The following is a 15,046-nucleotide window of genomic DNA, read 5'->3' as shown; positions in this document are numbered from 1 at the left end:
AGGGCTCTGTACTGGGAGGCTATATGGGTTAACGAGCCAGGAACTCTGACCTGGATCAGCTCCCGGGCTGTTTGCTTTGTCAGCAGAGCCCCCTCCAGGCTTAAGGAAGAGCACAGCACTGTCAGTGGATGGTGGCTCAGTGAAATCCACAGGAGGTGCCAAGGCTAAGCCCGTTCATTTTGAGGTTACATTCACAGAGGCAGTGATGAGTAGGTGGGAGGTGAAAGGCAATTTAGGTCCAGTAGTGGTCATATTGTATCAGGGGCAGCCCTGGACTCCATCCTCCTAGAGGGATTTGAACAAACTAGGGGTAAGGGGTTGTAGTTTACTGAGCAGCAAGTCTGGGTTGGGGATGTCCCTGAGAGTGGCTGTAAGGCACAGGCTATTCACTGTGGAGAAGATCAGCCTCAGAGGGGGCAGCTCACCCCCTTTTTCCCCTGCCAGGCTGTCCCCAGGCAGAGGGAGCAGGCAGGGTGCGTGGTCCCAGAGTGCAGAGCTGGGATCAAAGGAGAAGGCCACAGGCAGGCAGATTTTAAAGCCACGTGAGAAGATGTCTAAGAGTTCAATGGGAGAGAAAGTGGGAAGTGCTTATAAACTGTAAAGCACAGTGGGCGAGGCTTGTGAATAGTCAGCACAACCACAAGTTGTGAACAGGTGACCCTGATGCATGAGTCACAAATAACAATGACCAAAAAGAGTTTTATCAGCAATTGAGATATTCAGCCAAGTAAGCTAGAAATATTTAGCAACGTGCTGCTTTGGGAAGGAGGAGGATGAAGAAGGTGGGAGTGGCCAATTATCCTTCTCAGTCTAAGACACAGAGCAAAGCAATGGGGGCAAAGATAGCCCTAGGGTGAGCCCCAAAGAACCAATGAGAGAGGGGGTGATAAAGGGAGGTCCATTTGCCCACGGGAATAGAGGCCCACATCCTTGATACAGGACAAAGGACAGGGGAACAAAAATACTCTCAGAGCCCCACCAAGCCTATAGATCCTCAACCTGGTGTCTCGGGTGACCAGTCCCCCCCGTTCCACAGGCAGGAAATCCCAAACCCAGCACCTGGGAATGGGGATAGGGCGTCCCAGCTCTGGGCGAAGAGAATCCTTGGGGCTTGGAGATCACGTGACTCAAGGTAGGACAGCCCCCTTTGTGACAGCAAGAGGGGACAGAAGCCAGCTCAATCCCAGGGGATCCTAGATCCTACAGATGAGTGGGGAGGTGGACCCTCCTGGAAGTCCTCACTCTCTATGCCTCTTCTCTCCCTTTCAACCTCCCACCCCCCACCCCAGACCCTCCTATGCTCCACTCACTCACTCTGCACTCACCTTCTTGCTTCCCTGCTCCCAGCCCTCCACTGACCACCCAAATCCAATGTGCTGCTCACCATGACCGTGGCCGCTGTGACCCAGCCTCTGCCTGCCCTCCGCCTGCCCCATCATTCACAAAGCTCCGGCCGGCCACACTGGCTACTTTCTGTTTCTTAAACACAGTGACTGCATTCTCATCTCGGGGCCTTTGCACCTGCTGTTCCCTCTGCTTGCAAAGCTCTTCCCTCAGCTCTCTGCCTCTCCTCTGAGGCCTCAACCCTGACCTCATCTTCTTGGAGAGGCCTTCCTGGACCACTGATCCAATGTCGCTCCCACCCCGACCACAATCATGTCCATCTTCTCTTGCTCTCCTCATGGCACTGCCACTCCTCAGATGGTCTCATTTTCAATTTCCAGTTGGCTGTTCAGCATCAGCTCCCCCCACCAACCCATATCAGAGTGTAAGTCCTTTTTTTTAAAAGATTATTTATTTATTTATTTCACAGACAAAGATCACAAGTAGGCAGAGAGGCAGGCAGAGACAGGGGAAGGTAAGCAGGCTCCCTGCTGAGCAGAGAGCCCAATGATGTGGGGCTCGATCCCAGGACCCTGAGATCATGACCCAAGCCGAAGGCAGAGACTTCAACCCACTGAGCCACTCAGGCACCCCCAGAATGTAAGTCTAATTCACTGCTGTGACCCCAGAGCCTACCACCCACTAAGCAAAAGTCAAATGAATGAATGAATGAACAAAGGAATGACTTGTTATCTCTTTTGTTTAGATTTATTCCTTTTCTCCTTTTTTCCCTTGGGCCTACCTCCATTTCCCCACCCTCCCCATCCCTGCTCAGGCTGAGTGTCTCATAAGGGCCTGGCCAAGACACACTGTGGGTTCTGCTCTGAGGACAGAAAGGGTGTCAGCTCCCAGGAGAGACTAGAGGAGGGCTGGTGTCCCAGTCTCCTCTCTGCTTGAGAAAGAAAGGGGCCTGGGGGGGTGGGGGCGTGCAGGCACTACTATACCATGAACTTTCCTAAAGAATAAGGGGGTGGTGTCATGGTGCTGGCAGCCTGGGGCCCTTGGGCACCCCAACAGGACACATAGGGGTGAGATTCTGAGATGTTGATGCCCCCTCTCTCCTCCCACCTTCACATCTCCTGCTGGGGGCTCCCGCTGGATGGACCCAGTAGGAAGCCAGAGATCAAGGTTGTAGGAATGAGGCAGACCATGGGGGTCACCCTGGGGCAAGCGCAGGACAAAGGAAGTCAGAGAAAGGATCTGAGGGGAGGCACACCCCAGCCCATCATTTCCATCTGCCTTCTGATCACTGACACTTGATCTTCTGTAAAGCACTCTGAAAATTGTTCAGTAAAAGTACACGAACCCCGCTTCTCAGTAGATGCTGGCCCAGGGTCCTCAACATGGAAATTCAAAAACCAAGATGTGTGCCTCAGCTCCTACCTTCCTTTTTCCCTCTGATACCAGGGTGACCTGGACACAGCTACCAAGGGACATACCAACAGGCTGGGCCTTTCCCAAAAAAGAAGTCCTCAGGCCCCAGGGAGTGGCTCCAAGGAACAGGGGCTCCAGAGGGGCTGGTGTGGCCTCTTCTGGCTCCTGGGGGCCACCGCCCACACAGTCAGGGACAAGAGTGGAGGGCAAAGGGGGGCTGTCCCTTCCATCCTCCGTTCAGCAGACAGTACCACACGGAGCTCTGAGCTCCAGAAGACTAGTCAGGATCCGAGGACTGGAGGCAGATCTGGGCACAGGGTGAGGGCCAAGGCAAGGACCAGGGGAGGTGAGTCAGTGGGCTGGCCCTGATGGTGCCCCTCACATGATGGGGGGGGGGTCTGGGCTCCTTGGCCAGGTCCACAAGAAGAGCTGCCCCAAGCTGGAGGGGACTGGTGACAGGCAGGCTGCGGAGGAAACAGAAGCCGGTGAGTGCGAGGTTTTAGAGCCCAGGGATGGGCCAAGGGCAGGGTGGAGCTGTGTGCGGGCAGCCCTCAATTCAGTGAGCCCTGCGGTCATTCTTCTACCAGATCCTGCCAGGTGGAAAGCCCTGAGGCCCTTACTCAGGTCACACGGACATGGGTGGGAAGGTTCCAGGGATGGCTGTGAAGTGGGCTGGAAGGACACCGTGGTCTCTAGGCAGTAGGGAGGGCAGGTCGGGGAGAGACAGGCGGCCCCTACCCAGGCCCCACAGAGGACATGTAGGGACAGCTGGAAGGCTCTTGGACGGGCTGATGGGGATCTGGCCGAGCAGGGAGATGCACTCGTCCTCTGGGAGCTGGTTCGGCAGACTGACCAGTGTGATGGGCATCCAGGCCCAGCACGGGTCTGGCCACAGCGGTGACCAAGCCTATGCCAGCGGCCGCACAGGAAGGCTGGAGAGAAGGACATGGGGGGTGTGGACGGCCCGCCCAGGGTCCAGGAAAAATAACCACAGCCACACCTGCTCCACCACGGGCCCGTCCGCCCACCTCACCTGACCAGCTGGAGGAGCTGGTCCTTCAACCTGGAGTAGATCTCGAGGGCCAAGCTGTGCAGCACGCCCCCCATCCACCACAAGTCGCTCGGCATATTGGGCAGCCACACCGCCAGCCTGGAGGAAGGGGCAGAGAACCCTTCGCTCAGCTAAGCCCAAGCCTATGGCCCAGCGGAGCCCACCTTCCTTGTGGGCCCAGAGCATAGCCTCGGGTCCCTGCACCTGAGGCCCTGAGGCACCAGTCCGAGAGGAAGTGGAATAAGGGGTAAGAAGCACCCGAGAGTATGGGCTCCGCTGCAGAACTGGTTCATGCCACGGGGCACACGCGGCAGGGAAGAGCTGGGCTCTGGGGCCAGGCTGGGGAGGGTTTGCGGCCCAGCTACCCTGCTCATCAGCTGTGTGACCCAGGCACGTCGGGGAACCTCTCTGGGCCTCAGATGCTTCGCCTGCCAGAAGAGGACCATGGGCTTACCTGCAGTTCCTAACCTCCTCCCTCTCTCGCTGTCCCTCCTTCTCCTCCCCAGACCTGCCTCCTCACTCCACAGCTCTCCCTCCGCTCTCCCCTGAGCTGCCAGGGACATTCCCAAAATAGACGTCTGATCACAGCTCTTTCTTGCTCCAAACCCTCCCGCAGCTCCCCACCTGGGCCCTGTGGGCTCAGCAGAGGACCAGGTCATCCAATTACGGCTGAGAGAGGGCCTGGCTGGCCACCATTTCAGAGTCACTGGCACAGCGGGGCCTCTCCCGCAATGTGCGGCCTTCAGCAGAGCCTCTCAACCAGGACCTCAAATGGGCAGACAGGCCACAGGATGTAGTATGAGAAACAAAATATAAGCTAGACCATCACCTCCCTTTTTCTGGACTGTCTGCCTCTATTATTACAACCTACACGTTGAGCATGTTGGTTACAAAAAATACTAAGTCTGAATTTCCCAGTGGTCTGGACAGGTTTCTCCATCAGTGCTCACATATGGACACTTTTTTTCTAGCTGAAAAGTCTAGCCTTTATCTTATCCTGTTTGACTTCAACCTGTGATTTCAATCTAACAGCTCAGCGTGAGGAGAATCTGAGTTAGCAGAAAGCTCTCTCCTGGCTTTGGGCCATGAGCAATTTCAGCAGCAGGGCTGATCGAGTCATTAACCCAACACAGAGCAAAACAGACCTGTGGCTCATTGTCATTGACCTTTTAGGGAATAAAGAATTTTAAAAAATACAGCTCTCCCTATGACACTTCTCTACTGAAACCCTTCACTGCCTTCTAACACTGTTAGGATAAAGACCACATTCCTCACGTGGCTCTAGAGGCCTGCTTATCTAGCCCTACCAGCCACTGCCACAGCGCCTCACCACCACCCCTTCTTATTTCCTCTGCCTTCTGCCCCCGGACCTTTGCACATGCGGTTCCATCCCTCTGGAATACTTTTACCTTCCCTCTTTGCCTAGTGGACACCCACCCATTTGATTATAACTCAAGAGTTACCTTCTTTAGGCATCCTTCCCTGACCAGAGAGCCCCTAGTGTGAGCCATCTCAGTTCACAGCCAGTATAGACCTTTCTGAATATTTCTAGGCAGAGGTGTGATTGCACAGAGGAGTGTGTGACGGTTTGGGGGCTATGAGTTCCACAAGGTCAGGGCCTGGGTCTGAGTCAGGGCTGCCTTCTGATCCCCAGCCAAGGCTTGGCCCCTGGCTAGGCCTTCATTATAACTATCGGTGGAATGAATGAACAAGCAGTGCAGAGTGATTCATTAATTGACCAAGTTGGAGTGGTTAGTGAGGGCTTACCCACAACCAGTCTGCCCTGGAAGGGCCTTGTTTTACAGAAAAGGAAGCTGAGGCCCAGAGAGGTCAAGAGACCCAGCCCAGGCCACACAGCTAATCTGAACCAGACCAGCCCCCAGAGTTATTTCTCCAGAAACAGCACATCTCCTCTGAGGCTCTAACAGGTAGAGCAAAGGGCCAAAGGTCGTAGAGACAGGGGAGGGGCCAGAGCTTCGACCAGGAGGCCCTACTCCTAATCCTCCGGTCACAGCTGCCCACCATCTTCCACCAGTCCCATCTCGCAGAGGAGAACCCTCGGGATTCCTCTGGGTTGTGCAACCAGCACCAAGCGGCCCGGGGACGCCAGCCAGGTTCTGCCTACCCAGCATGCCAACTGCCCCTCCTGCCTGAGGCAATGGGCTCCCCCAAAACCCCAATGACAAGCCAGCCCCCCTCCCAGGACCCCTGGCTGGGCCTCACCTTCTGCTCCGGAAGTAAACATACTCGAAGGGTAGTGTGTAGGGCAGCAGCAAGTAGGTCAGTGCCTGCCCAAGCCCCGACCGGCAGAAGCGGGCCCAGTGGCTGGGGTCCCGCATACACGCTCTCTTCAGCGCTACAAGAGAAGCCATGGTGTGACCACCCACACCCCCCAGCCAGCCCCCTCACCAGCACCCTTAGGACAGGTGGCCTGAACCCTTTCCACCTTGTGCAGTCCACAAACTGACCACCGCCCCCCCCCCACCCGACCCCTGTCTGCAGAGAAAGAGACAGCACTGATCCAACCCCTAGTCTGAGGCAGCAGAGGGCTGGGCACTCAGTGTGTGCTCTCTCACTATTGTCCCCAAACCGGCGGGGCGTGCCCCTTTCACAGATGAGGAGACTGAGTTCAGAGTAGGGAAGTGACTTGCCCAAAGACCAGGCCAGGAAGTGGCAGGTTCCCCAAGATGGACCCAAGGACTCAGGCTCCCCGAGTTCTTTCCATCTCTCCTGCCCCTCTCCCAGCAGCAGCGGGAATGACAACAACCACGTCCTGAGCCCCCAGTCCCTGAAATGACCAGGGTAGAAAGGACTGGCATCCTGGCCAGGGCAGAGCTGGAGCCCAAATCCTCATCTTCAGACCATGGCTGGGCCACCAGCCTTGACTCTGGCTAGTGCTGCGGAGAGACAGCCACGCGGAGGGGTCACAGAGGTCACGGCACAGAGACCAGGCTCCTTGTTCACCTGCCATGTTTCCCAGACCGAGTCCCTTCCCTTCCCTGAGCCTGCGTTACCTCCTCTGGAAAGTGGGGCTCCCGGCAGGATCTACCTCCCAGGCAGGTGGGCGAGGATTAAGGGGGGGTCTGTAAAGGCCAGTCAGGTAACTCCGGGTCCCGGGCGTGAGCTGGCTGCAGGGCACCATCGCGGAGGAGGCTCTCTGGTGCCCCCATGTGGCTGCAGGGATGCCGCCTGGGCTCCACAGCTTCAAGCTTGGACCTTAGGGGCTCAGCACGCATCCAGGCCCACTTCTGCAGGCGGTGTATGGTCCCCGGTGCAGAGCAGAAAGAGGCGCCCTCTCCGTCCCCTTTGCCCACCCACACTGTCCTTGATTTAGACTCAACCACCATCATCTCTCCTCCCGGGCTCCCCGCTCCTGCGGCCCAGCCCAACCCCTCCCAGCTAGGTGTGGTGAACACCCAACCTACACTTCAGAGCAGCAGTGAACTCTGGAAAGGATGGGTTGCCCCTAGTAAGCACCCCCCCAGTGTCTCCCCATCTCTCTCCTCCTGTGTCTTTCAAAGCCACCTGCCTGACCCTCCCAGCCTCTGCTCCCCTGCCCCTCAACCACGACCCTGTCCCCACTAAACCCAGGACATTTGCACACGCCTCTGCCTGGACGTTCCTCTTCTCCTTTTTGTCTGGCCGATTCCTCCTCTCCAGTCTCACTTAGATGCTGTTCAAACCCACATCCCTGCCACCAGGACACATGCCTGGACCCTCCTGCTGCGCCATTGTGACTTTGGGGTCACTAAGCAGGAGAGCAGGCCAGATGGCTCAGGATGGAACCCCTGCTTGGGCTATTAGCTGTGTGACTTTGGGACAAGTCACTTAACCTCTCTGTGCTATGGCTTCCTCATCCATACAATGGGAACAATACAGTTCCGTCCTCAGAGTATTGCTGGGAGGATAGAATGAGTCCCTCTCCACGTGGAGAGTCCAGAACCTTCTGTGTGTGCCTCTCTCACGTCCCTCAGGACTTCCTGCCCTTCCCTGGCCCGTGGGCCAAGACCTGGCTCTCTGAGGCACAGATTTGGGTTTCAATCTCCCAGCTGCCTCTCTGAGCTTTGGTTTCCTCCTCGGGGAAATGGGGTAAGGAAAGCACGTAGGCCATGGTTGTGGTACAGAGTGAATGCCACCTCAGGTTGAAAGGCCCTTGGCACCCAGTAGGTGCTCAATAAAGGAGTCCTGTCCTCTTCCAGCCCCTGAGCACCAGCAGGGCAGGGTCTCTGCCCCTGTCCCCTGGATGCAGGGCATGGGATAGGGAAGCTAGTGCATGAAGGAAGGACCCATACCCGCCTCCAGCTCTGGTGAGAGCTGCTCAAAGTCGGGCACGTCCTTGACCAGCACGTTGGGCACCGCCCAGTTGAGAGACAGGTCCCCCTTCTGGCCTCTGTCCTGGTCGTTGTCCTGGCTCTCATCAGCCGGAGGTGGGGGCTCCTTCGATGCCAGCATCCAAAGAATTGGTTCCTTGGTAAGTCCTGGGTCAGCGGAAAGGAGGGATATGACAGGTCATTGTGTCCGGAGCCTCCCGGTGATGGTGACGCCCCTGGCTCTCCATGCCATCCATCCTCCTCGATCCGCAAACCCCACTCTGGGGACCTACTTGCTGCAGGATTGATCCACGGCTCCTCCCGAATGACCTCTTCCTACTCTCCCCTGGCCCTTCTCCGCTCCCCATCTCCTGTGCACTTTCTAGTGCACGGACCCCGAAGACGCAGTCCAAAGTTCGAACCCCGATGTCAACAGCTGCTAGCTGGGGGACCTAACTGCTCCGTGCCTCTGCCTCCCTCTTTGAGAAAGGAGAAAATGAACATCTGCTTCAAGTGATTGTTCTGAGAATTAAACACCTAGAGAGAAAACCTAAAGCTCAAGCCCAGATTTGGGCACGTATTAAGTGCTCAGCAAATTCTTCCCAATGCTGTGTGCTTGAGGCTGTCGTGTGGGGTAAACAACACAGGTTCAGGAACCAGATGGCCTGGGTTCAAATCTCAGCTCTGCCATGTCGAAGAGCATTGGGTGACCTCCAAACTCTTCAGCTGAGAAGACCTCTGTAGCTCACACATTCCCCCATGAGTACACACACACACACACACACACACACACACACACTCCCGGGGCCATACTGAGTTTTGTGCCCCAAAGGCACTTGCCTCTCTTCCTTTGCTCTCGCTCATCTTCCCTCTGCTTGGAATGCCCTCTTCCTTTCTGACTTCAATGTTTCCCTAGTCTTCATAACTAGTCAAAGCCCAGCGTATCTGTGGCTGCCTCCAGGAAGCCCTCCTTGCCTACCTGCCAGGCTGGGTCAGGTGCCCCCTCTCTGAGCATCCCTCCACCTCTGTGGGGAGAGGTCTCCCCACACCAGTCTAAGGGCAGCTCAAGAGCGGGACACCCATGCGATCCCCTCGAGGTCTCCAGCCTCCAGCTGAGGCCAAGCATGGAGCAGAGACTGAGGGAGAGAATGTGGGAGCTGAGGTCCCTAATGGTGCAAATATCTGGAAAGCAGGATCTACTCGGATGTCCCCCCACCATGGGGGCTGTCACCTACCGCGTCTCTCCAGGAACCTGAGGGCGTCCAGGTAGCCTTGTCTGCAGTTGTCAGCTACCACCTGCCAACACACAGGGCAGAGGGGGATGGGCAAGGCCTGGCTCTGACCCTCAGTTTGTGGTCACAGGCAAGAGAATCATCTCCTGCTGGAAGCCATCCCCGCCCAGCCCGCGCTCCCCAAGAACCCTCTCGGCAGGGCTCGAGGACCCCAGTGATGGGCCAGGAGAGCCACGGGACTGCAGACAGGATGAGCTGCTCCATCTGCTTCCCTCCCCGCAGCCCCGTGGCACTTCCCTCCTCTAAGACTCCTTGGAGGGGGAGGGGGCTCTAGCTCCAGACTCTCCGCTCTCGGTCTCAGTTCTCGCCTCTGGAAAATGGGATAAGGTGGCCTGGCCTAGGACACCGGGACACTGCCTGCATCCCTGTGCGTCAGTGCATGGTGGCTGCCTTTGCCCTTTGATGTTTATTTCCAGAGCCAGCCTGAGATAGCAGAGAAAATGGGGGGGGGGGCACACCCGCCTGTCCCAATCACAGCTCTCCTAGTGGGGACAAGGCACCTGCAGGTCCAGGAGGGAGCTCTGCCTTCCCTCACTGTGCGGCCTCAGGATGGCCACCCCACCTTTCCGGGAGCCCCGGCCTCCTCGTCTCTAAGAAGCGGCTGAGATTTTCCGTCACCACACAGGTGGAGGGAAGGTCAGAGTAAATGAACACGATCTTGTTTCATAAACTATGAAACACGACAGAATCGAGGTGCCTGGCTGGCTCAGTTGGTAGAGCACGGGACTCTTGATCTCAGGGTCATGAGTTTGAGCCCCGTGTGGGGTGCAGAATTTACTTAAAGTAAAAAACAACACAAAACACTACAGAACCATAGGATGAATGTGGGAATAGGGGAAGGCCAAGGCACGGGTGGGGTAGAGGAGCAGGTTATGGAGATAAACTCTTGTTGTCAAACTACCCATTTTCCAGAAATATCAAAGGCATAAAACAAGAAATCCAGGTCTACTGTCCCTTTTTGTCTTGCCTATGCCTCGCCTTCATGGGGTGGCAAATCTGGCTACAGTCTAGGGCAGGGTTTAAGAGCACGGTTCTGGGCTAGCTGCCGATTTGAAGTCTGGCTTTGCTGCTTCCAGGCTGTGTGACTTTGAATAAGCTGCTCAACCTCTCTGAGCCTTGGGTCCTCCCCTGAGAAAAAGAGATGGTCGTAGCACCTTCCCACAGAGCCTGACCCAGAGGAGTAGCAGCAGAACCCTGGCTCACGCCCCAGTCAGCGGACTTGTGCTAGCCTGCCTCGATGTAGGGCCAGTTGTAACTCAACGTTCCCCCGGGGCAGGGGAAGAATAGTAAGGACGCACCTTGAGCCCCATGCCGCAGGTTCAAGAACTTGGCTGTAGGACACAGAACATGTATCCGAACTGCCCTGAGGTCAGGTGGGGTGGGGTGGGGGTGGGGACACAGCCTGATTCCTAAGACCCTGGATCATGGCCAAGCCTCTAACACCATCAAGGCGAGCACGGGGCCCGACCTACCTCAGGGCTGGGGGGTATGAGGGAGGCGAACCCCAGGAAGAAGTTCTTTGTGGAGATCTGGAAACTGGCATTGAAGGCATTCAGCTCATGCATGCTGGCCGATGAGCTCTGGGGGCAGATGTCCACTGTCCCGTGGAAAGGGGACACGGTGATGGTGGAGGGTGAGTCCGCAAAGGGGAGGTTGTTGCTCAGAGCCCCGTCGATGTAGCGCTGCAATTCAGGGGGACTGTCTGCTCAGAGTGCCCTCTCCTGTCCCCACACTGCCACGGAACCACCAGCCGGAAGTGGGCTGCAGCCGGTGACCTCTAGCTGCCCCCAAGCCACTAGGACCATCTAGTCCAGGATGCTCCGAGCATCAGCCCCCAGGAGCGGGGGTGGGGGGGAAGGGAGGACAGCACATAGTAGGTGCTCAGGAAGCACAGTTCCCTCCACCCACACGGCTTTCAGCAGAAGGTACACTCAGCACCCAGAGCTCAGGGCAGGGACTCAGGCCCCTAAAGTGCACTTACCTCCCCTCTGAATTCGGGGGGAATTGTCCCACAGTAGAAAGGAAAGTAGAGGGTGCAGACCAGAGCCTGGGAAAACAAGTCAGCGCAAACACCATCGCTTGTGCTCCTGGTGTTCAGAACCCACTCTGGGCATGGTGTCTGACCCCAGAGCTGCCGGCAGAGTTTGCTGGCAACAGTCTCGTGTTCAACGGAGGGAAATGAGGCCTGGAGAAGTTGGCACGTCCCAGCCAAATTTGCAAGGCTGAGAAGGTATTTGAATGCAAGCCTGTCATGACACCTGCCCTCTTCTTCCCGCTGACGGGTCCTTGCTCACTTGAGACTGCTGCTGGGATGCCCCACCACCACCACAAGGACAAATGGAGGCACCAAGTACCATTTCTCCTTTACAGAGCAGGCAGGCATTCTGTACCGATGATCTGGATATGTCCCCCAAAGTGTGTTCCCTAGACACTGATCCAACCAGATGAATTTCAAACAAGAAACCCTGACTTCTGGGCGCCTGGGGGGCTCAGCTGGTGAAGCATTTACCTTTGGCTCAGGTCATGATCCCAAGGTCCCGGGATCGAGTCCTATGCTGGGCCTCTTGCTCAGCAGGTGGGGGAGCCTGCTTCTTCCTCTGCACCTCCCCCCACTCATGCCCACCCTCTCTCTCACAAAAATAAATAAATAAAATATTTAAAAATAAAGAAGAAACCCTGACTTCTTTATCCACTTGGAATTGGAAAACACTGTCTACTCTTCCCCATGGAGGCTCTGACAAGTCCTGCAGTGAAAACGATGCTTAACATATTGACATTTGGGGCTCCCGAGACTTCTGTCTTGGGAGTGGGGGATGGAGTGGGAGGCTGCTGTCCTGTACATGGTGTAATACTTAGCAACATCCTTGGCTTCTACCCGCTAGCTGTCAGTACTTTGCGCATGTGCACGTGCACACACACACACACACACGTGCACATGCACGCACACACATGCATGGCACGCACGTGTGCACACAAACACATATACACAGAATTTGGACAGCCAAAAACGCCTCCAACGTTGCCAAATGTTCCCAGGGAGGAAAAATCACCCCTGGTTGGGAACCACTGACCTAGAGCTTACCAAGCTCACGGAGCACAGAACGTCGTCTCATGGTCTACTTGGAAATACCCGTCCAACCCTCTCTGGGAGAGGCAGAGCTCATCCTGCCTCTAACCTGGTGGAGATACAAGTGGGAGCCTCATTCCCACAGATGAATAATAATGGTGACAGCAGCTAATGTTTACTGAGCACCTATTGCGTGCCAGGCCCTGTGCTATGTGCCATACAGGCAAAGATGCTGGGATAAACTGGAGGCTCCCTGGCTGGCTTCCTCAAGAGCCCATGGACATGTGCTCACAGCAAGGGGCTGGCCCCTCTCCTGCACACATTAAGAATCTGATCATCACTGACTCAGAAACAGTCCCCATGTTGGGTGCTGGGGTCAGCAAGATGAAGCAGATTCTACATCAAGCACCTCTGTCTGGGGGGAAGGCACAGACCCTGATAAGAACAGGGAGCAGAGCTCCAGGCCTCCCTCCCTGTCTCCCTCCCTGCCTGAGCCTTCCCAGGGACCTCATCCCTACTTGGCCCACCTGAGCACTCCCACAGCCTGTCACTGGCCTCCCTCTCTGACCCTGTGGCTCTCTGTCACCACATCCTGTTTTAGAACAAAACTGGATTTTTTCCTAATCCACTGTGGGCGGGCACCCCCCCCCCCCCCGCGGGGAAAGCAGGGGCCCTGAGTACAGAAGCTAGATTTTGCCCCTCCCCAGCCAGTCCCTTCTGTGTTCTGCCGAGGGACCTTCCCAAAGCAAGCAAGGAGTCTCCATTCTCACCTTGTGGCCCCTCTCTGTACCTCAACTCAATCATTCTCTCATTTGTAAACAAACCCAAGCCTCAAGTGACCAAGCGACCACCCCCTGCCCCCACTCCTGGGAAGGACTCTCTGCCCCTTGGAAGCACCTGGAAGTCACTGCAGAGATGGAGCAAACTCACCTGCCTCTAGGCCGTGGGTCCCACCACAGGCTCACCTGGATGACTTCATCGCGGGTTGCAAAGTCCGTGACTATGATGTTGTGGCCATCCGGCCAGCGAGTCAGCGAGATGCCCAGCCGCTGGGAGGCCAGGATGTGGATATCGGAGGGCAGGCTGTCGTGCAGCTGCTGCCTGATGTGCTCGATGGGTGCGAAGGCCGGGTGGAGGATACCCAGGCTCAGCCTCTCCACTTGCTTGACCAAGCCCAGGAGATGGAAGCAGCAGAAGTCTGCCGGCGCAGGGAGAAGAGGGGGTCCTCCGTCACCCGGGGGGCCTGCCCACATCCGTCCCAAAGACTTGACCTCCTTCCCGGGTACCATGGGAGTGGAGAGTCTTCCCCTCTCCAGCTCAGAATATCTGCCCCTGGCCCTACATTCTAATGCTCTGTCCACCTTTAGATCTTGGAAACAGCCCCCCCCCCAGCTCTGATCAGTCCTCGGAACAAGGGTAACCGTACCCCAAGTCCTCAGGGACCTTTTCGGGGTCCCCTGGGATCATGCTGGGTGTAAAGGGAGCAAGGCAGAGCGCCCCAGGCACCGGGCCCTGAAACGCCCCTCTCCGCGCCCTCTCCCTCCTGCGTGAAGCCCGCGTTCCCTACCCCCGAACCCCCCAGTCCGCGCCGTCCCCCACGCACCGACGGACTTGCCGGTGATGATGGCGATGGCGTTGAGCGCCCCGGACGAGGAGCCATAGAAGCGGCGGGCGCCCTGGAGGAGGTGAGGGGCGCGCTCGCTGAGGCAGCGGGTCACGCCCACATGGTAGAGCCCCAGGAAGCCGGCGCCCGAGAAGGACAGGCTCCAGCTGCCCTCTTCCTCGTAGCAGCGCATGGCGGTGGGGCCGGCCGGGCTGGGGCGCGGCAGCCGGGCAAGGGGCGCTGGAGCAGGGAGCAGGAATTCCGCCCAGATGAAAGGCTCGGGCGGGAGCCTCGCCCCGCCCCGCCCGGCCCCGCGCCGCGCCCCCCCGCCGCCCCAGTCAATGGGATCCCAGAGCCGCGACGCCCCGCCCCCCCCCAGGTGCGCTGCGGGTTGTCTCCGAGGTGTACCCCGGAGGGTACCCCGGCGTCGCCCCCGCACGCCTGCTCGGGGGTGGATCGCGGGCCGCGACTGCGGGGTGACCCGCCCCGGGGCAGTGGCGCCGGCTTTCCGCCTGATCTCTGGGAGCAGAAGGTTTACTCCGCCCCCGTTTTACAGATGAGGGAACTGAGGGGGCAGTGAAGGAAAGTGCTAGCGGGCAAGTGGCAGGGCTGGACCCGCAACACCCGCCCTTTGGGGTCAAGCCGGACTTCATTCTGCAGCTGTGCTGGTTCAGGTACCAAGGACAGCTGGAGTCAGCCGCCACAAGCTGTGTGACTTTGCCCAAACTCCTCACTCTCTCTGGGCCGCAGTTTTCCCTTGGAGGCGAAGACCTACAGAGCCCTTCCTGCTCTGATGGCTGGTCCTCTGGCGCAGACCTGGGGGTGGGGCTGTGGGGACAGCTGGGACAGCAGGCACGAGCACTGTGCTCAAGTGTTCTTTGCAGTCGGCCTTACAACGCTGCGTGGGTCAGGACCGCCGTGCCCGTGTTCCTTTGGGGACACTGAGCCCTGGAGAGGCTTCGGCAC

General features: G+C 57.5%; 1 protein-coding gene across 1 annotated transcript; it reads right to left on the bottom strand.

Annotated features, from left to right (window-relative positions):
* Window positions 1-2,040: 2,040 nt before the first annotated feature.
* LOC111157639 (patatin like phospholipase domain containing 5) lies at window positions 2,041-14,273 on the bottom strand. The gene is made up of 9 exons (XM_022519233.1): window positions 14,081-14,273; window positions 13,443-13,675; window positions 11,392-11,457; window positions 10,883-11,092; window positions 9,354-9,414; window positions 8,101-8,286; window positions 6,032-6,164; window positions 3,791-3,907; window positions 2,041-3,221 (listed from the first exon to the last, which is right to left on the bottom strand). Exons 1-9 carry the CDS (start codon window positions 14,271-14,273, stop codon window positions 3,035-3,037), a joined length of 1,386 nt encoding a protein of 461 aa, XP_022374941.1. The 3' UTR covers window positions 2,041-3,034.
* Window positions 14,274-15,046: the final 773 nt, after the last annotated feature.

Source organism: Enhydra lutris, unplaced genomic scaffold (genome assembly GCF_002288905.1).
Source record: "Enhydra lutris kenyoni isolate GAN:26980312 unplaced genomic scaffold, ASM228890v2 scaffoldscaffold55, whole genome shotgun sequence".
Taxonomy (NCBI): Eukaryota; Metazoa; Chordata; class Mammalia; order Carnivora; family Mustelidae; genus Enhydra; species Enhydra lutris.
This window is presented reverse-complemented; position numbering and strand designations above follow the sequence as displayed.

Excerpts from the sequence above, each read along its gene's own strand:
- LOC111157639 (XM_022519233.1), bottom strand. The coding sequence starts at position 14,273 with ATGCGCTGCTACGAGGAAGAGGGCAGCTGGAGCCTGTCCTTCTCGGGC. Across the intron at positions 3,908-6,031 it reads GTTTACTTCCGGAGCAGAAG|GCTGGCGGTGTGGCTGCCCA; the intron begins GTGAGGCCCAGC and ends CCCTTCCTCCAG. Across the intron at positions 3,222-3,790 it reads CAGCTCCTCCAGCTGGTCAG|CCTGCCTGTCACCAGTCCCC; the intron begins GTGAGGTGGGCG and ends TTTCCTCCGCAG.